General features: G+C 45.4%; 1 protein-coding gene across 1 annotated transcript in view; it reads left to right on the plus strand.

Annotated features, from left to right (window-relative positions):
* The window catches only part of DKK3 (dickkopf WNT signaling pathway inhibitor 3), a 43,762-nt gene that overhangs the window by 3,246 nt on the left and 18,720 nt on the right, over positions 1-21,796 (plus strand). The window contains exons 3-4 of the mRNA XM_033120749.1: positions 2,580-2,714; positions 5,378-5,458. Of these exons, the coding sequence (XP_032976640.1) occupies positions 2,580-2,714; positions 5,378-5,458 (216 nt within the window). The remainder of the gene's footprint in view (positions 1-2,579; positions 2,715-5,377; positions 5,459-21,796) is intronic.

The raw sequence follows: 21,796 nt of genomic DNA on the forward strand, positions 1-21,796 counted from the left end.
ATAAACACAGGACAGTTGCTATTTACTTGTTGTCCCGGGTAAGAACCAAAAAGAACAGGGCCAGATGTATTAATTGTTTACATAGTTGCATCATGAATCTGCTTTCAAGTAACTTCCTGACATTTTAAATATTCCAGCTGACTCAAGCTGTTGAGTCTTCTAAGGGGGAAAGATAAAGTTAACTCTACTTGTAGGATCGTGATCGGGGGCAGCAAACCTTCAAATAATATAGTCCAGGCTGTTCCTGTTTTCCTGTCTTATTATTCATTATGTTACCGATAAATGTATTTTGAAGACAAAGCCACTCTCCTCCCCTTCTTCCCTCCTCCTCTCCCCCACATTGCCACATCTGTAACTGGCATATTTTTTAAATGTTCTCATCACCTCACCTATTCCTAGGAAGGACCCCAATGCCAAGCCTGGATTTATCTCTCCAATTTTTCCTACTGTGCCCCTGTAACAGACACACAGATTCAAGCAACCATAAATGCCACTTTTAATAAATTCACATTCCTCCTCTATGAAACAAGTCCTACTGCTTCAGGCTTAAGTTTTTCTTGCTAGTGGCAGTAATAGTTGTGGTTGAAATTTCCATTGTAAACTGTACTTTTAGTTTGCGGTGCCTTTAAGGAACTGTTAGCTCATTCTGTTGAAATAACCACAGGTTAAGAGAGGGAGGTTTTTATAAAAAGACTATCTGCTCAGCCCAAAGCACACTCTAGATTTGATAACTTGTCAATTATTTGAAAGCCAAACCTGAGGATACAGATTCCCATGGGAATTTTAAAAACATTAAAACATTCCTGTCTCCTTCTGGATAATAACCTCTCCAGCATCTGCAGTCTCCTAATCTTTTCCAGCTCTATTTTTTCTATCACTAAACATGCCAGGCTTTCTTGCTTACATAAATAAATAAATAAATAAATTGTCCTTTTCTTGCCCATCCTGTCTTTTATCTTAACTCCATTCCATTTATTCTCCATTTTGTTAAATATTCCAACACCTAATGTCTGCACTTTCCACTTCTACCTAAACATTACTCAGCAAACCAACTTCTAAAACTGCTCTCTCAGTGGCTTGATTGGTCCTTCTAGACTTGTTTGGAGACGTTATCCCCTAGAAGTCCCCTCCCCAGATATAACTTCCTACCCCCGGACTTGGTTCTAGCCAGTCGCCTGACTGGATTCTCTTCTTCCTTCTCTGGACTCTGTATTATTTCCCAACTAGTCTTCAGAACTTGCTGCAACTCTCCATTGCCAGGAGCAGAGATTCTTACCTGGGAGCAAGTGGAAGGGAGGAAATACCTCAGAATCATCTGAAAAGCTCATTGATATCCCAGGTCCCACCCCCAGAAATTCTAACATGGCAGGTCTGGTGAGGGATCCACATATATGAAGTTTTGGGGCTACCTGCTGTACCCTCCTGGCTGAGAACCAGGACAGTGCCCTCTACTTTAGAACTGCCCCCTGGATCTCCTGCCGGTCCTTCTGTACTTCTCCATCCATCATGTTATCCTGTGACCAGCAGGGGCCCTCTGATTTGCCACAACACACGCCATTCTCATCCAGGTTGCCGCAGCTTTGCCCCCTTTTATGCTCCTGTCTGTCCAAATCCTACCCATCCTTCAGACCAGCCCAATCCAGCCTCCTCCTCCTCCTGGGAACCTTTCTCCTCTCTTCTTTGAACCCCTGATTGGCTTCTGGAAACCAGCATAATTATCCTCAAACTTGTTTGTGTGGGGCTCTCTTATCTCCCCAGGAAAAGCAAGGGCGGAATTATGCTAAGGGCAGAATGGAGTTACGATAAAAGACAGGACAGGCAAGACAAGGACGATTTATTTATTTATCTATTTTTGTAAGCAAGAAAGCCTGGCATGTTTAGTGATAGAAAAGATAGAGCTGGAAAAGAGTAGGAGACTGCAGATGCTGGAGAGGTTATTATCACATATCGTGTTTCCCCCAAAATAAGACCTAGCCAGACTATCAGCTCTAATATGTCTTTTGGAGCAAAAATTAATATAAGACCTGGTATTATATATTATATTATATTATATTACGTAAGGTAAGACTGGGTCTTATAGTAAAATAAGACCCGGTGTTATATTAATTTTTGCTCCAAAAGACGCATTAGAGCTCATGTTCCAGCTACGTCTTATTTTCGGGGAAACACAATAATTTGGAGCTAGACTGTCACGAGTTCTAATCTGAGCTTTGCCATGTGATGACCTGTTGCAGATCCCTTCACCTCTCTCATCTTGTTTTATTCATCTGCAAAATGAGGGTAAAACACCTTCCTCAAGGGTTACTTTGAATATTCAAGGAGAGAAGATAGGTATCTGGTGCTGTGGATCAGACATTAACACTCACCTTGCAGGGAGGTTGTGAGATTTATGGCTGTAATATATGCAAAACATTTAGGACGATGTCTTGTCCTAGTTGATACTCAATTAATGGTACCTATCATTATTAGCATTATTTGTAATTGCAGAAGAGGAAACAAGAAGTAGTTCTTTTTTCTAAAGGACTCTGATTTGTATCAAGAGAAAATAATTTTGCTCATTTAATTCATTGATTTACTAGATGGAGGCAGAAGAAGCTGCTGGTAAAACATCAGAGGTGAACCTGGCAAACTTACCTCCCAGCTATCACAATGAAACCAACACGGAAACGAAGGTTGGAAATAATACCATCCACGTGCATCGAGAAATTCACAAGGTAAGGGCGGTCGTGGCCAGCACTTCCTCCCCTCTATAGCACCCAGTCCCATTCAAGAAGTAAGGTCTTGTTTACATATTTAATACACAAGCCAAAAATACAAATGAGGAGGGCAAAATACAGATTAAAAACCAGAGGGAGTGAGGGAGCTGTTTAAAGGGAGAAATATGTATCAAAAATCTAACTTGCTCTTTCGTTTAAGCAATACATTTAACTCTAGGCTTCCTGCCAGCCCAACTGCAAAGGAATGTTCAGGGATTTTTATCATTTGAAAAAAGGAAGCAAACAATGGTCTACAGAGATACTTTCCTAGTAGTGAATTTGAGGAACTTATCTCGTAGGTTTTTATGTATGTTTCTGTAGAGTGAAATAGCTCTGGAGTCCATGTTGTGATAAGTACAGCTTCACTGTTTCCTTAGTAGGAACTCAAATGTCATACGCTTCATCTTCAGAAGGGAAAGCAAGATTAAATATTCGTTACTTCACTGGTTATCCATTCAAAATTCTATAGCGGAGTTTTTCCAACCAACCCCATGTCTAAGTGTCTACTATTAGGCATGAGGAGCAAGCAGGTTCGTTCCAGATCTGACTTGAAGAAGAAAACACTGCAAATTTAGAGGAATGTAGCATTAGCCTGCCTCTAGGATGAGATGTCTCCAACGTGATTTTGAGAGGACCCTAAGGGCAAACTATGTAAGCTGTGTGCTCTTGAAGATAGTCTGCTGTGCAGACGTTCAGGGTCATTTTCAGAGGCTATAGAGTTGACATTCTTTTACGACCATCCAGGAGCGTGACCTCGGATCTCATCTCAACTCCTACACTATGTAAGGCCGTAATAGTTCTCACAGAAGAGCCAAACTCTTATTCGGGTGCTCAGGTAATCACTTGTTGAAACAATAGCATTCCTGTGCCTTAGAGCATATAGGGGTCAATTTTCATGGGCCATTGCAATGAGTATAAAGTAGCCTTTGTGTGGCACTTCTCCCACTGCATACTGATGAGAGTGTACCCCGCCCCCAGATAAATGAATGAGTGGCCTGCTGAACAGAATCCTTCAGCATTGTTCATCTGAAGACTGGAGAGTGTTTCCGAAAGTGATTTTATTCTTGTCAAAACCAATATTACGTCATCTTTTATGACAGTGATGAGCCACCGGGTTCGGCTGTTTCTTAAAGGTGCTGCTTGAGGATTTCAGAACATGTAAGGGAGAATCCTCCCAGTAACTAGTGTGGTTTTGAAAAATTGTTTACATTTCATCACCCATCGGACCACATTTTTGAAGTAGGGATATCAGCATCTACGTTACAGTATCGTGAGGGTCAAATAACCTAAAGTATATGAGAGTTCGTTGTAAACTATAAAGTGCTATCCTACAGCAAGTTGTTTTTGTTATTACTGTTGTTAGTAGAGTATGGTTATGTTATCAGCCCGGTGTTGGGGTTCTCAGCTGGGTTCTGTGGAGCCCTGTCCTGTGCAATGCTTCATGAAAGAGAGGCTCTTTCATGAAGAGCCTCACATTTGGAAAACATCGTGTGTGTTTGTCCTCCTGTAGATACAAAAATGCCCATTGCTATTGATATAATAAACACTCTGAGAAGTCCTGCAACCAATATGTACAAGACTGTAGAATTTTTTAAAAACATAACATTGGTTAATCTTGTAAAAATCTGGCACAGAGGGAGAAGACATCGTCTCTGCTAGGGAGAGGAATTATTTGGATAAAAATTTTAAAGTATGTTGACGAAGACATGATCTTTATCTTCTTAGAAATGGAATTTGATCCACTACTGAAAAGTAGGCTAAGAGTTTCCACTTTGTTCTGGCTGCAAGTTCCTGTGATAGTTAGAGCTGCCAGGAACTTTAAAGATCATCCAGAAATGAGAAAATTGTGAATCAGAAAAGAGAAATGACTTGTTCCACGTTATGAAGTAAACGGTTGTTGGCAGCTGAGCCAGGGCTCAAAGATCACAGATCTCCTAGCTCCTGGGCCGCAACATTTCTGTTCCTTAACATCAACCCAAACCTTAGACATGGCTTTTAGTACAGAGTCTTGATGGGGCAGGAATGGCCAGGGTTCCATGTCATGATTCTAAGGCTTAGCTCCAAGATGCCTGCTCCTGGTGACAGAACCAGAGGCAGACAGCAGCTAGAGATATTGGGCCAAATCTCCCCTTGTACTTAAGTACTTTCTTGATTTAAGTACAAATCTCCCCTTGTACTTAAGTACTGTGAAACAAAACAGTTCACCAGAATCAGGAGTGGGGCAGCTGTAGCTAAAACCTGCTTGCTTCTCATGAAAAATGTTCAATTAGATACCCAGACCTGGAGTTGAAAAGAAAGTTGACCTTAAGTTTCAAGTGAGGCGCCCCAAGGACGATAAAAATAGCTAACACTGAATATTTGCTAGGTGACAGGCCCTGTGCTGAGTGCTTTACACAGACTGCACAAAACATCCCTGTGAGGCAGACTCTGTTATATCTATTATCACTGCTCAGAGGAGAAGCTGTTCATCTGAGGGCTGCTGGTGGAACTCAGAGAGAAAAGGGGGAGTGGGCAGTCTTTCTACTGTACTGGATGCCCCTGCTTCAGAAAATAGAACAAACAATCTTGTGGGATTTGCCCAGAATTCCTTCTATTTCACATTCGCTATACCTGTTCTCTAGATCACCAACAACCAGACTGGACAAACGGTCTTTTCAGAGACAGTGATCACGTCTGTGGGAGAGGAAGACAAAAGGAGCCACGTGAGTTGTCATCTCCCCTGCGCTCACACCCCAAGGCACACACACTTTTGTGCACCCTGCCAAGGGTGACCCTGGCTTCAGTCCATTGGCAGGAGGTGGCTGACTCTCAGGCACCTCTCCTGCCTCGTTTCTGCCAAGATTCCCTGATTCTTCCATTTCTGACCAGACCGATGCCATCTGGTCACAGGCTCTGCCTCCATGCACTTTGCATCAGAAATAACAGAGGACTTAAACTCAGTTGTTATCTGCATGGCTCCATCTCAGCCTTGAAAGGGGAACAAGGAAGGACCAGGTACATTGATTGGGGACCCTGGCCGCAGGCCCTGGTGCATCTGACTGTGGAATGCCCTAAAGCCTCTGGCCTGGCCCATGCGTTGTGTAATTTCAGCCCTGGTCAGGCAGTTTGAGAGCAAAAACCTTAAGTGGAACCCAGTGACCTAAGGGGAAAAAGGTACCCTCCCCTTCTAGGCTTCATGCTCTGGCTTCCTGTGATCGATTGCGCCTGCTTCTCAGTTATCTGTTGCTTAGTCCAGAGGAAGGTGGTTTTTATAGAATTAGAAAGTCCTAAAGTTGGAATAGATGTCATTTTACAGAAAGAAGACCTTGACACAGGTCAGGGATGACCCAGTCAGGGTCACCGGTCTCCATACTCCCAGACCAGAGGTGACTCCACTGTACTTTATCCTCTCAGGTAGCGAGCTTTACAAGCAGATGTCTGATGAGCAGTGGACCAGGTGACTGCCCCGTGTCGCCGTAAGCAGTAAAAATGTGCCTCCTCCGTGGGGAGCGCAAGCACCAGCCTCCTTGTTCCCAGGTGCCTTATAGAAAGTCCTGATTACATGGTCGTCCCCTCTGAGGTGCAGAATGCATCCCTGGCCTTCCAAGGGGATCAAGGAATTTCCCTCTTCTCTTTTAGCCTTATTTCAGAGAGAGAACCAGTGTATCCATAATAGTTAGGGAGGTGATATTGACATGGTTCGTGATCGATGGGTTCTTTGTGCTTGTTGTTGGTACATTGCTCAGACCCTTGCTGAAGGCTGAGGGCTCCGTTCGCTCTTGTGTGATGCTGGTCTGCCATTCAAGGGCTCCGGGGGTGAGTGGGGGCCAACCGTGTGGTGAGATGGAAAGAGCCCTAGCGCCCGAGGCTGGAAGCATGAGTTTGGCACTTAAAAGTGGGGTCACCTCCGTTTCCCCAGGATTCTCACCATCTCTCCCAACTCTGAAAGTACAGAAGCCTTTGAAACAAAAACCAGATTGACTAAGATCAGGAGGGAAGAGAGGCCGGCTTCTGAAGGTGGGAAGAGAGAGAGGGAAGCAAAACCGAAAACCAGACAAATAGCCATAGGGTACAGTCTTGGTAGCGAGAAGGAAAAGCTTCCGGGTATTCAAGATTTATGTCTCTGTTTGGGGCCCCATGAGGAAAGGAAAGCAGGGCCTGAGCAGAGGCCATGGAATGGGAAGAGCAGAGGAAACAGAACTCGTAGGGCTGTGAATTAGAAAGAAAAGCTGTTGTCCTCAAGTTAAAAAAACTGAAAAAGCGTATGATGGCCCGTTGATAGAGGTTTGCTCTGGGGAGCCTCCCAGTGCCCGAGGGCAGCAGCCCTGGCTAAGAGCACAACTGAACCTGCTGGAGGCCCTGCTGCACACATGACCTGCAACATTCACGTCCTGTGCTCTGTCCTCTACCCCAGTGAGGTGACCGTGTCAGGCTTTGAGCCCCATAGTGGGGGAACTGAGGCTCTGAGAGTGGTGGGCGGGTGAGAGACCAGAGCTCAAAGGTGTCAAGTGTGTGCTTGGGTCAGGGAGCAGCTGCCTGCACGTGTGTGCTGCAGCCGGCGAGTTCATGCCAGCTTTCCCGAGCGTGCATGGCCGTGTGTGTGTCCGTGCTTCAGGCTCCGCTGGGAGGCCCAGAACCTCCACGCCCGCCCACACCATCTCACATGTCCATCACAGTGTGAGGCAGGATATACATGCGGCACCCTTGTACAGTGCATGATTTGAACCCCTGTATACGTGTTCCTGAGAATGCAGGAGGTGGATGAAGAGAGAGATCCAAGAAACCCAGAAGGTAGAGACTCACCAAGTATTTCCTAATTCCTGCTCAAGCTATTAACTCACTCGGTTTGTCTATGAGAATAAATTCCAATTTGACTGGCTAGCAGGGAGACCTGGGGCATCTGATGCTTGACTTGCCAGTGTTTGGAGAATCCCCCGGGTCTTTAGAGAATAGACTGGAGACTTTTCAAGCCACCTGTGAAAGCGATGTCATGTTCAGAAACGATGGTCTGTGTACCAGACCACTGTCAGAGTGGTTTGCCAAGAGTCAGAGAAGCAAGATCTAGTTTCAGATGCCCACAGAATTCTTCCATTCGACTGCTCTTTGGTTCCTGGGTCACCATGGACCTAACTTAATTGAAGGGTGGCTCAAAAGTCATCTTTACAGAGATGTGGAGCTCCTTTTTCTGAGTAGGAAGCTATAAAGGCTAGATTGCCTTCAAAGGAACGTGAACGGCTGAACATTATCACAACTGTCCCATTCTATAGTTTTGTAATTTAATGATTTTTACAGTTGGCTCTGAAATGCATTACGTGCTGCAGAAACTTTCTCTTAAATGGAAAAGGGAGATTTGCCATTCAAAAGGACAAAATCATATACTGTTCAAACCTTCAAATTACTGTAAACAGGGGCCAGATTTTCAGGATTTAAAATTCCCAGATGAATTCAATTAAAAATAATCACCAAGCACTCCCCCCCTATTTTCCTTTCTTCAAATGCCGGTATGTGTATTAATATGTATGGTAACCCGAGGAGGCCCATGGAAAATTACAGACAGTAACACTATACGCCTGTCTAGAAAACTTAGCACTGTGTGCAAGGTATTGGTCTGTTTTTACATTCAAATGCGAAAGGGGAAAAGGACATTGCGGCTTGTTATTTCACCTGAGTGCACCGGCGCTGCTGATAGGGTCTGAAGTCTTTCTGTGAGGCTTTTGTGCAGAGCCCCCAGCCTGTCTCCCTTCACGGGCCAATGGGTGGCTGACTGATGTGGTGCTACTTTTGTGCAGGGTAAGGTTCAGAGGAAAGTGGTGTGTTGGCCGCTAGAGAGCGGACCAGCCATTGTGCATCATTGGGCAGCTTTTATTTATAGCATTGTGTCCCCAAATATGAAGAATCTGGCCCAATTAGCCAAGACACCATTTTGAAGGGCCATGTCCTCTAATTCAAATACAGCTCACGGCTACCTAGCTCAGCACATCCTGCCTTTGTTGTCTCTTCTGTTTTCACAGGAGAATATGATATGAAAGAGTAGGTCCATTTGTTTTTCCAGCGGAATGTAACTTGTTTGAACTTGTAGGTTCAATTACATTACAACCAACTCCCAGATCTTGGTCAAACCTTCTGCGGCCCCGAGTAGACAAATTTTGCTCCCCAAATCATCCAGATATTAGCAATTGGAATGACTTCCTTGTCCCAGGAATGATCAGGGCTGACAGCGCCTTTTTGACCTGACCCAGTGGACTGTGGACAGTGACAATGGAATTTTCTTCAAGTGTGAACCCAGTGCCTTCTCTGTTGTGAGGATGCTTGTTACTTGTGTTGAAGACTGGGAGAAGTGGGAAGGGAAACTGGGGCTGCACCTCTCAGGACTTCTTTGTTGGTTTCCCATTGAACAGAAAGCGTCCTGTCACTTCAAAGCCAGCGTGTGGGAGGAGCAAGGGTGTTGAATGACCGCCTTCTCCATGAGGCCGCAGGTTCTTCCTTGCCCCCAACGTGTTCATTCATCACAGAATAAACACAGGTGGGGTGCCGGCTTTGTTGGCTCCCTATGCCCTGATTTCTGACGCTGGAGTTGTCCTTATCAACTTAATGGAATTGCAGAGGGCACCTTGCTGACAAGGCCTTGGGGGTTTCTTTTAACAGAAGTGCACTAGGGGAGGGCATGGGCCTGTTAGAGAAACTCAGTCAGTTACCAAAGTCCCTCCCTCCTGCAGAGTCCTACTGGATGGAGGGAGGTGGAAGTGGCCAAGTCCCAGGAAATGCAGCCCTTCCCTGTCTGTCATTCTCTCAGTGTGGAGGCAGAGTACAGGAAGTCTGAACCAAGTGGGAAGCCAGCCTGGGGTCAAACCCTGCCCTGACCCTTACAAGCTTTATCCTGTATGATTTCTTTATTTATCAAATGGGGTAGTAATCTCCGGTTCACAAAATGGGGTGAGGATCTAATAACTGCAAAGTTTCTAAAAGCTCTTTGTGTAAGGCTCACTGTATTGAAAAGTAATTAAAACTGGGTTCTAATTGGCTTCTCCCCTGGTTCCCAGCAACCTACTGCCAAAAGAATGAATGCCTGGGAGCTGAGCATATGTTCAAAGGCTCCACCGGCCTTTTTTCCTTGATGGTGTTCAGCCTTGGGCTGAGTTCTCCAGAGCCCTGCCTCCCTCTCTAAGTAATGCGATGCTCTGTGTTCCTAGCTGCAAGGTTGACTCACCTGCTTGCTGTTCTTGTCCTTGCAAGTCAGGGTGTTGGGAATAGAAACAGAGGGAAGGATGGGCCATAATAGACGACAAGAAGAATAGGTGGTGGTCAGCTGCCGATAAGTTCCAGGATGGGCCTCAGGTTGGCAGATGCCTACTGGTTTCTATAGAAAACAACAGACTTGGGGTTCTTAGAGTGATGCCATAGTCTTGTGTGAATGTACATTTTCACAGTCCTATAACCGGACATTTAGGTACCTTTGTGTTTCTAGATTTATATTTTGAGTTGATTTTGTGATTTCTAGCCCAGTATAAGGCTCTCATGGCTTAATCCAGTAGGGAAAACTTATAGGGAAAATTGAAGTGCTCTGGATCATTCTGAGAAATTATTAAATAATCCTCAAGTAAAGAAAGTTAATGTGGGTGAGCAATTTTTAAGGAGTAGGCATTTCTTTTTGAGCTATAACCTGGCTATATTAAATTGTACTTTCCTTAACCTAATATCCTTCAAGAAGGAATTCTTAAATGTACATGATTCTACATCCAAAATCAAAATATTGTGAAGTTAGTGAGTTTCATATAGGTTTCATATAAGTTGGTATAAAAGGATGTCGTCAATAAAATGTTAAGTGAAAAAAAGCAACTGCAGAGCAACATATATACAAATATACCTTAAATATACAGTACATAAAAATATCTCATTTTGAGAAAAAAGTATGCATAAAAAAGCTTGGCAAAATATACACTAAATCATTAATAGTAGGTCTCTCTGGAGGAATTGAAATTTGCAGCTACTTTTATCGATTTCTATATTTTTGAATGTTTTAAAGAGAGCTTACAAACAATTTTGCTGTGAACATCTATCTATATTTTTGAATGACTTTGCAAGTATTTCTATTGTATAAATACTGGAAATTAAGTTGCTAAGTCAAAGGGTGTCCATATCTAAAATTCTGAGAGATGCTGTCAAATTTTCCTCCAGAAGAGTTGTACTAATTTTACTCTTAGCAGCAATTTCTGAGACTGTGTGTCACCAGCCCTTCCGTGTCGTGGGTATTCCGATGGGTGATCATTTACGTGTATGTTTCTTTGATTATTAGTGAGGTCCAGGGGAATGGCTGTTTGAGAATTGTGAGTTGGGAGCAAACACAGAGTGCTCCACAGATTGGTCTCATCCCTTCTTCCCTTTTTCAGGGAGAAAGGTCAGTGTTGTATTCCAGGTGGTTCCCAAGACCAGATTAGGGAGGTGTGACGTTCCAGTGGGAGCTGAATGTCCCGTGTCCACATGAGGCAGCTGACGGGCCACCTCACACCAAGGAGTAGGTGATGGTGACACGCAGGCTTCTGCCTCCACCCTTGTAAACACTAAAAAACGGGCACGGTGTTTCCTTCCTTCTTCCCTGACCTCCACAAACACCCCAAACACATGCCTCCTGGTAGGAGAAGCACTTCAGTCCAGTGGCTGAGGGCTCGAGCACAGGCAGAGTGAGTTCCAACGGCGGTTCTACTGCTTATGAGCTGGGTGAATTTGATTAAATTCCTCAACTGCTCTAAGCCTTAGCTTCCCCATAGGTACATTGGGGTTAATAAAAGCCCCTTCCAGATAGTGTTGTCGTGAGGATAAAGTAAAATAATCCTGGTTAAAAAAAAACACTGCCCAATGCCTAGAACACATGAGTAAGCCGTCGGTAAGTGTCAGCCACTTGTTCTTATTATTTGACTCCCCCCAAACCATGGCTATCAAAATTCCTAGTGTTAATTATTCAACTCAGTCATTTATTTGCACATTCATTGAGCACTGACTGTTTGGTAGATAAATGTAAAAGATAGTCACTAATGTCAGAGAGCACCCAGGCTAGGAGAGGACAAAAAAAAAAACTACATAGGTCACTACAATGTGGATTCATATTTCCTAAGCAGAGGTTGTACAGGGCGTGGTAGGAGCATTGTATGGGCACCAGGTCAGGTAGCCAGAGAAGACTGTCGGGAGATAATTCTTCACGGTCTGTGGCGTTTCTGCTCATTTTTAAAAAAGAGGCACTAATTGCCCTATTCCAGACTATCTTTTCAAGCATGTTTGTATAGCCAGCAGCCTTGGAGGACAGAGATAGCTCTCCCTCCTTGGCGGAGGGCAGGTTTGCATGCAGTCCATTATAAATGCAGGGAGTTCTCTTAGCTTGACATTCCTTGTCTGTGAGGCACACTCACTGCCTGCACAGCATCCACCTGGGCCCCTCCACATTGTTGCATGGGACTAGGGGGGAAGGGGAACTGTCACACACATGAAGCTCTTGCTGCTTCTGTGCTGTCAGCAGTGAAGTCCTTTGTCTCTGATCCAGGAGTCTCCTGTCTTCTGCTGGCATCCATGAAGCTGTGGAAGGCTCACTTGTCACCTTGCAAGTAAAGTCTCAGACCCTTCACACTTCTTGGCAGGCTTCCTGGAAGAGGTGGCCCTTGAGCTGTAGTTTGAATGATGTCTAGGACTTCTCAGTTGTGGGGAGAGGAAGGGTATCCTTTGCAGAAGTCTTCTTTGTTCAAAGTCAAGGAGGCATGCGGAAATAAGAACATGTTTGAGGAGCACTACGTAGTTTAGAATACCAGAGCTGGGGAGTAGGGGATGATGTACTTGAGGAACAGCAGATGAAGCTGGGGAGAGGCAGGAATTAGATCAGGAAGGGCTTTGAGAGCTCAGCCAAGGAGTTAGAAATACATGCTGCGTTAGGAACATAACCTGCATCTGAAATGCTTTAATGTGCCCTATACTGTTTCATAGTATATTGAGGCTATGCACAGTCCCAGAGCAGAGTCAGGAAGACGTGGTTTGGATGGCAGAGACATTGGTGGGACAGGGTTTTGCTTAATTCTGCTGAAGTTCAAGTCCTTTATGCCCTACAAAAAGCCTGGCTTCGGGGCTCGGAATCTGGAAACTTTTAGTTAGAAATGGAACACTCTGCTTTTGCTTGGTGCCAATAGGGAGGCCACATAAGTGATAGTGATTGAACTTGAAATCTCATTAGGCTGATGGCTGCAGAACAAGCCAATTTCTGTGGTTTCTCAGTAGCCTGGGGCTGAAGAGCTCCCCTGTGCAGCTCTGTGGCTGTCCACTGCTATCAGGACCTGCGGATCCTTCCAGACCAGCCTGGAAAACATCCACCATGGAGGCCTTCGCGTCCTGGCTGTAAGATATGTGGCCCTGACCTTCCTTGATCTTTGGCATTGTTCTGAAAATCTCACAAAGCTTGCCAGTCCATTTTGTGTGGTTTTTAAAATAACATAAAGACCACAATATTCCCTCATTTGGTCACTGTGACTCAGAAAGGGACCAGATTAACCAACCCCTGTCCAAACCTGCCTATTTCTCATGTTCAGGGTTAATCCTGGGAACAGTTCAGACCAACCTGTCAGTGCTGTGATGATTGAGTGCTCAGTAATAGTTAATGACCTAATGACAATAGTAACAATAGATGATGATGAAGGTAAGAACTGCCATGCTGTGTGCCAGGCACTGTGCTTGGGATCCGACCAGCTTCCCCTCACATAATCCGCATGACAACTATACAAAGCAGATACCCTATTGACCCATTTTATAGGTGAAATAACTGAGGCTCAGAGAAGTTATACAACAGAGCTAGGTGGCAGAGCCTATACTAAAAGACAAAAACCAAACAAATCGTGTAGGTCTTATCGATTCCAAAACTTCCAAAACCTGTGTTCTTAATGGAACGCTTTTTTAAATTGTGGTTCAATATATATAACATAAAATTTACCACCTCAACCATTTTTAAGCATATAGTTCAGTAATAAGTACACTCACAACCAATCTCTTTTCATCTTGCAGAACTAAAACACTACACCCACTAAACCGTGAATCTCTACTGCCTCTCCCCTCTGCCCTTGGCAACCACCTTTTACTTTCTGTCTCTATGAATTTGACTATCCTAGGTGCCTCATATAAATGCTATCATACAGTATTTGTCTCTTTGTGACTGGCTTCTTTTACTTCGCATAACCTCCAAGGTTGATCCATGTTGTAGCATGTATCAGAATTTCCTTCCTTTTTAAGGCTGAACAATATTCCATTGTATGTGTGTATGTACCACATTTTGTTTCCATCCATCCATCGATGGACAATTGGGTTGTTTCCACCTCTTGGCTACTGTGAATAATACTGCTATGAATATGCACGTACAACTATCTGTTTGAGTCCCTGATTTCAATTCTTTGGGGCATATACCTAGAAATGGAATTGCTGGACCATATCATAATTCTATTTTTAATTTTTTGAGAAACTGCCATACTGTTTTCCACAGCGGCTGCATCATTGTACATTCCCACCAGTGGAGCGTGAGTTGGGACATTTTTTTACCTCTTAGTTTCCATGACTGTAGGAACTAGGGACTCAAGGGCCCAAACATGAGCTGGAGGCCTGTACAGAAATCCCCAGGCTGTGCCGCCTTTGGTCAAAGCAGGGCCTTCTCAGCCGGTCCCAGCGGTTGCCTGTGCACTAACCAGAGGTTCTCACCGATACCCTACCCTCCAGCCAACGTGCTGAAAACTGCCCCAAGCTGGTGTACACAGGTTTAAGCTGCATCTTGGAGATTCATCTTTAGGATCCAAAAATGTCTTTTTTGACCATTAGGAATCTATGCCCCCCTGCCCTCTACTTTATGAGATCCCCCACCATGGTCTCCTAGAGGAATCCCACAGGCTCCAGGAGCACCCCTCTTCCCTGTCAGGGCTTTGCAGACTCTAAGGAGCTCAGGTGGAAGCTCTGGCCCCAGAAAGAGGGTTTTGTGGTGGTGGCAGTGGGTTTTTAATTCCCACCAGTGGTAGGGACGGCTGCCTGGGGGGAGGGCCAGAAGACAGTGCCAGGAGAGGACTTCGTCCTTCACCCCTTCTGGGGTCAAAGCCAGAGTCAGTGGAAGGGAACTAGATCAGGATGGGGGTTCAGGATGGAGAGGGACGTGTTTAATACTCTCAGGGACTTTACAGTCATGCCCCAAGTCTGGTGAGCTGAGCTGATCTCCTAAATCAGGAAGGAACTTCTACTCTTGGTCCCATCCCCAGCAGACTGTAGGAAAAATGATGGATGGGGATTGAGTCATCTATGTGTTTGCCCAGATCTCCTCATTCTGTCTAGACCTGCCGTCAGTTTCATTTTTCACCTATACCTCCTGGAAGAGAAAGAATAAACAAGACATCTGGGTAAGTTTTAGGGAGTATGGTGCAGTGGGATTCAGAGTCCAAAATGCCATAGTTTAGAATCCCCGCTCCTTGGGCATCGTCTCTCAGTGCTCTGAGCCCTGGTTCCTGCTCTATGAAAGAATGATGTAGTGACTTCCCCAAAGCAAGTGTTTTAGAAGTAGCGGTGTATGCAAGTACCTGGCACTTAATCAATGCTCAATAAATGTAAATTCTCCTTTCTGACCTAATTTCCTGGACCCTTGAGAGCAGGCAATAGTAATTTACTGAATATGAATGTGATAAATCAGTAAATATGTTTATTTTGTTGTAAAGTTGCTGTAGCTTGAAACATGTAACTGAGATAGTTTCTCAGGTGATGGCGGCTATGCTGCTAGACCCACCACGAAAAAGCCGTTGTGTGTGAAGACAGGCCTCCTGCCATAGATAAAGTAAAGCAGTATTTCACTGAGTCATAGAATTATAAATGGCAGAATTCACAGGGTCCTTAGAGCACCTGTAGACCAGGGATGAAAACATGTGGCGCTCACAATGCCATCCCCCCGACCGCTGTGCCTATGGCAGACATCACTAATCAATTGCAGTTCTTTCCTAATGAGCCCAGGTAGAACCTCAGAACTTGAGACAACACAGCACCTCAAGCAAGCACTGGTTATCAATTGGAGGAGCATTATATTTGAGAGCCATTTCTTATCCCTGCTCCACCCCAAACCTCTCCTTTTACAGATGAGAAAACAGAGATGGGAGGGGCACATAATTTTCCCCAAATCATGCAGCTATTAGTCTTGGGGCCTCATGTCCAGTTAATTTCAATAGTTAATATACTTTGGACCTGGAGTTTCCTGTTGAGGAAGCAGAGTCTAGGTGCCACCATTTTTGTGACATTTCATACAATTAGTAACAGGGAAGATGTTCTGCCTAATGCTGAGAAAGATGGTGAAGACCAGTGGGGAGGGGTCTTCTCAGGCCCAGGAGGCAAAGTCGGAAGTTCATAAAGTGGTGGCCAGGAGAAGTGTCTAGAAGACTGTGAGCCCTGAGAAGGCAGGCACTTTGTTGTGTTCATCTCTGTATTGACACAGGGTAGACACTTAGTAGCTGAATGAACAAATTTATGGACAAATTTATGTATGACCAAGGAGTAAATTGGGAAGTCTAAAGAGAAGCAGAAATCCTTGAGGATAAGAGTCAGCAAAGAGCTGCAAGTATGAAGATGAGTTTTATTTGCTTGAAAAATGATTTTCTCTGTGTTTTCCTTGCATTCATTCATTCATTTACATCACAGAACATCTACTGTTTGTTGGGATGTATACTAGGTGTTTTGACATGTTTTATTTTCTAAGCCTTATAATACTGAGAAGCAAATATTTTATAGATGAGGACACTGGAGTTTAGAGAAGTTAAAGTCATCGTAGATGGTTGAATGGCAGAACTGAATTGAATATGAACCCAGATATAAATTTTGGCCTTTTCAATAAAAATATTTATTTCTGATAGAAAAAGTCATAGAAATGTACAGTCATAATTCTGGGTGGTTTTGAAGAGGTTCTCATGAAACTTCAACCATCTGGTTACGTTCCTGTCATTCATATCAAGTCATTAAACACCCTTGGGCCCAAATGCCCAAAATGAAAAACCAATAAACACAGGGATCTTTCCCTCCCAGGGATGGCAGAGTTTTGGGGTCTCTGGAAGAGGACATAAGAAGAGGGTGATTAGGAAGCTGTGGAATCTCTCACCCACTTTCATTTGCTCTCGCCAATGATCGAGTACGAGACCTCCTGCCACTGAAGAGGGATCTAAATCACTGAAGAGGAGTATGTTAAGTGGGTAGCATGTGTCCATATCTGGCCACTGAAGCATTTCAGTGATGTGATGTGGAAAATACAGCCACGGGGAAATAGCCTGAATTTTCCAGAGCCTCATAATTCAGGGCCTCCCTGAAGAGGAAGCAGGTACAAGAGGCAAAGAGCCCAGTGCCTCATGAGTAGTGGTCAGGATGGAAGACATCCTGGCTGGAAGATGGAGGAAGGCCTGTGCCCCAGGCCGTTGCGTCCTTTGCTGGCTCAAGGTGGGCAGAGGCCAGCAGACTCCATCCTTCTCAAACCCTGGAAGCAGCAGAACTGAGGCTCAGCCCCACATGTACAAGTTTCCCACCCAGCACACTCTTGCTTTTTCCATGCTTCCGGGATCCTGCTTTTCCCAGTGATGTCTACCGGGACCTCCTTCCCCAGAGAGAACACACACCCTGTAGCAGAAAGGCCAAATCAAAGGCCCATACTCACACTCAATGCCTACCTTGGCAGAGCTGCTCCCCTCCGCCTGACAGCTTTGCTAGGATTTGGAGTCTGAGAAAAAAGAAAGAGAACTAATATTCATTGAGCACCTACTATGTGCCAGATAATGTATGACCATTTCATATATGCTCTTTTCCTTAATCTTACCACACCCACCTAAAATAGGCCTTACTTGTCTTGCTTTAAAGAAAAGGAAACACAGAGTGACTTGCCAAGTTCATACAGTTAGTACGTGGCAGAGTTGGAATTTGGAAATAAGTCTGACTCCAAAGCCTATTCCTACTGTGTAACACTACCTTACAAAAGGGCCAGGTGAGAAAGTCACTAATAGTCATTGAATGACTGGCACATGCCATGGTATGTGGACACCATACCACTTGTTACCCTTAATCTGGCAACATCATTGGTTGGGTTTTATCATTCCCATTTTACAGATGAGGAAACTGAGGCCCAATAATGTTAAATGACTTACACAGGCTTGCCCAGTAAGGAGAACTGAGGAAGGAAGCTGACTTGGTGAACTCACCATGGGGGAGTGGGGTCCTCTCTATCGCCTGTGATCTGGGTCTTGGCTTGCGGAGCTGGAGATACCAGGTGGTGTGGGTGGCTTCCTGGGTGCTAGTGCCTCAATGGGCAGTATTGGGATCACTGTGATGATGGGTGGCTCCAGGGTGTCTGGCTATGCCCAGACCACCTTCCCTACACCACAGCACACAGTTGAAGCTTTCCGTGTTCCCTGCCATCCCACCAAGGTGAAGCAAATAAGACGTGGCTGCTTGTGAGCAAAATGAGGCCAAGTCATGTTTTTCCACGCCTGAAACATATTAAAGCTTTTTCCAGGATCATTAACATAAATGGTTCAACTTGAAAGGTTTAACAATTCCACAAGCCCCTTTTTTAGTCCTCACTGTGTTAGAACTTTGTGGGCAGTGCTGCTGGGGGGAGAAAGAATGATTGCTGAGAGCAGGGAAACGGCCAGGAAGGAGGGGTTTGGGAGCTCATTTGAGGCCCAGGGTGAATGCCAGGCTGGTTCCCCAACCCAGCAGCCTGGCAATGGGCTGGGAAAGTGACTTTTTTATGCAAAGTGGAAAACAACTTTGTGTTTGTTTTGCTTTAAATATTCTTCTTTTCACATTTTTTAAAAAGGAATTCTTTGAGATGTATTTTTAAGAGTGCCATAGATTGGAGGCACTAAAGCAGTGATTCTTAACCTTGGTTATGCATTAAATTCACCTTCTTTACCTGGATAGAAACACACCCTTTTCACTAACTTTTAACTTAAAGCAGCAGTTCCTTCCGTCTTCAATATAGGCAACAAACCACAGTATTACTAGCAGTACCTTTGTTTATAAGAGCAATCACAGATATTTTCATATTCTTTTACTGTTGTTGCTGATGTCTTCAAGTAGCACTTATGCTCCACTACTTAGAATTAAGATCATTGTCAGACTGCCAGTAAATCTTACTATTCAGAGTATGGGTAAAGAAGCCCATAAAACACTGATCTCAACATATTTTCTAACTCTATTCCAGTGCAATCATTTTTCTTGGTAATCTTGTGTTTTTCTTTATTCATCTAAACGCATTATTCTGAACAGGGGCCTAGGGGCTTCATTTAGCTGCCACGGGAGTCCATGGCACAAAAAAGGTTAAGACTCCTGTTTTAAAAGAAGGCCAGTGATCAGTGCCCACATGGGGGCCTCTTGATCATTCAGGTGTAGACAGGGCCTCCCAGGCAGACGGAGGTTGTTAAAGGGCATCCGTCCTTTGCATTCCCGGGAGTAGAATACCACCCCCCCATTGTATAGGAGACTAGATCCCCAGCTTCCCCGGGGATGTCAGCCTCCATTCCGGTGGTTTGAATCCTAAGGACGGGAAGAGCCATTTGCAGCAAACTGAAACTTGAGCAAATTCTGATCACCAGCATTGTGGGAGCTCTTGACAATGCCGGGGTCGGGGCCCCTCTCAAATGTGGGAGTGCACAGGTGGTCCCACATCTGCCGTCTGACACCTATGTGGCCAGGTGAGAAGCCTTAGACTCCTGCTGCTCAGGACTCCAGCAAAGGTTAGTCTCCCTCAGGGAATGCCTGAGGCCTTGGCTGCAGCTGGCAGTATGCACCTGCCTCTTGAGGTGGCTCCCAACCGCCTTGTCCCTCTGAGGACTATTTCACCACTGGCCCAGCTTGAGGACACAGAAGACTCAGTTGGAGGTCTTTGCTGTGTCAGGAGGGATGATATGCCACACCTCTGGGCCTGTCCCTGCTCAGAGATGACTTCACCCACTCTCCTGAAGAGCCCAACCCCAAGACTCTGGGATGGACAGAGGAAAGATGAGATCTACCTAGTTCTCATCTGCTCAGTTCTCGCCAGTACATACGTGTGCCTGGGGCCTGAGTCGCAGAATACCAGACTCTGAGAAACTAGATCCTGGACAGGCATCATCTCTAAGTTCTGAGAGTATGTAGGAGCATGATACTTGCATTGCCTTTTCTTTCTAAAGCAAAGAAAAAGCAGTTTGACGGGTTTGGGATAGGCCAAGTCAGCTCACTGACTCATATGACTCAGAGTAAACAAGAAACCAACTGAGTAAATATGGAGAAACTCCATCCATCCCCAGTGATGGAGGGAGGGTCCTGACTATATAACCAAATGTGACTGACCAGTAAGAACCCTCTCGGAACGACGTAGGTTTTTATAATTACTGAAAAGCATAAACAGACACTTATACCCTAACCCTGAAACCTACCCTATTCCTACCCTTCATCCCCTGCATTATTGTTTCCCTTGAATAAATGAAGGAATCACCCAGCCAATCATGTGAACAGTACCAGGCGTGGTGGGTGCACGTAAATGACATGAATGTGACTCAGTTTAATCCATGTAAGTGCACTGAAGTGAGGGGGTTTCATTAGGCCCATGTAAGGAGATTCCTGAGGGTGGAGACCAAAGCTCTGGCTACCTCATAAGGCCCTGACTGCACCCCACGTGCCATGGTAACATGCGAGCTTCGTCCTGGCCTGTGACCTGAGGCTCAGGCAGTGAGCCTCACTTAGTCACGGAAGTGTAGAGGCTCGGGGCACCGCTGCCTTGGCGATGGCTCAGCTGTCATCCAAGGCTGAACGCTATTTGTCTGAGGCAAATGCCAGCACTGAGGGTTGCTCAGACTGGATGCCAGACTGGATGCAAGGGGATGCAGAACGCAGACCGCTCTTTCATCCCCAGGCTAGAAGAGGAAGGTGGAGATTTGCCTGAGTTTGTGGATGAGAGGCCAGAAGGGGTAAAGCAGATACAGCCCTTTGGACTAGAGACAAAAAGCTTGTGAGCAATGAGCAAAGATCTGCCTTCCCATAGGCATTGCTGTTATGGTTTCCTGGAGCAGCCTCCTAGGAGACTAACCAGGGGTACCCTAGATCTTTGTCCGTCAGAAGACCCATGTTCTCCCTGCCAGGAGGGACCCGAACAATCTCCTCCTGTAGCTCCTGCCAGGCCCCTCAACTGTCGTAGTTCAGGCTCGCTCTTGGCTCCTCAGACATAGCACAACCCTGGGAGGGACTGCGGTCACTCCGCAGATGTAGCCTCTGATGCCCGCCATTCATTGCCCAGAACATTTATTTTGAAGGAGAGAAAGCATAAAGACCCTCACCATGGGCCTGCCTTCCGGCACCATGGGGTCGAGGCCGGCATTGGGGGGGAGGGAGTCTCTTCCTCAGAGACCAACCAGGACCACAGGGGCACCTCCAGCAGGTGACCCCAGACTCTCGACGTCGGCAAGGATTTATATGTTATAAATTAACTTATAGGAATGCTAGCTCTGCCTGACTCTTGAACAGTGAGCAGAGTTGTCCAGCCAAGGAGAATGGCATCAAACCTGCTTGGCCTAGAAGCAGCCAAGGTCAAGTAGACTGTCAAGTAGGCTAAAGAGGGTCAAAGTGGAGATGAAAGATTTCATGAAATCAGCCACTAAGCTATGAGGTGACCCAGAAGTGGGATGTGGAGTTGACCTCCTTGCTCTAAATGACTGCCCGAGATTCCTGAGAGAAAAACTACCCCCAACCTGAATCTTGGCTTTCCCAGTGTAAGTCTTAAAATCACCTGTTGGTTCTTTGAGCCCAAGTATATTCTTGTCTTCAGCCACTTTTTACTGGGGAGGATACTGAGGGCGGGGGCAGAGGGGCACCAAGGAGACAGGTGCCAGCTGCCCAGTGGGGAGAGGAAGGAGGCTTCACTGAGGAGGACACATTTGTGCTTCTCCTTAAAGATGAATCAGTGAGGGCGTTCTAGAAGCAGGGACCAAGACTGGGTGTTGGGGTGGGTCAGGAAATCAGACGGGAAAGCAGGTTGGGGACTGACCAGGAAGGGCTCCATGTGCTAT

Source organism: Rhinolophus ferrumequinum, chromosome 11 (genome assembly GCF_004115265.2).
Source record: "Rhinolophus ferrumequinum isolate MPI-CBG mRhiFer1 chromosome 11, mRhiFer1_v1.p, whole genome shotgun sequence".
Lineage (NCBI taxonomy): Eukaryota > Metazoa > Chordata > Mammalia > Chiroptera > Rhinolophidae > Rhinolophus > Rhinolophus ferrumequinum.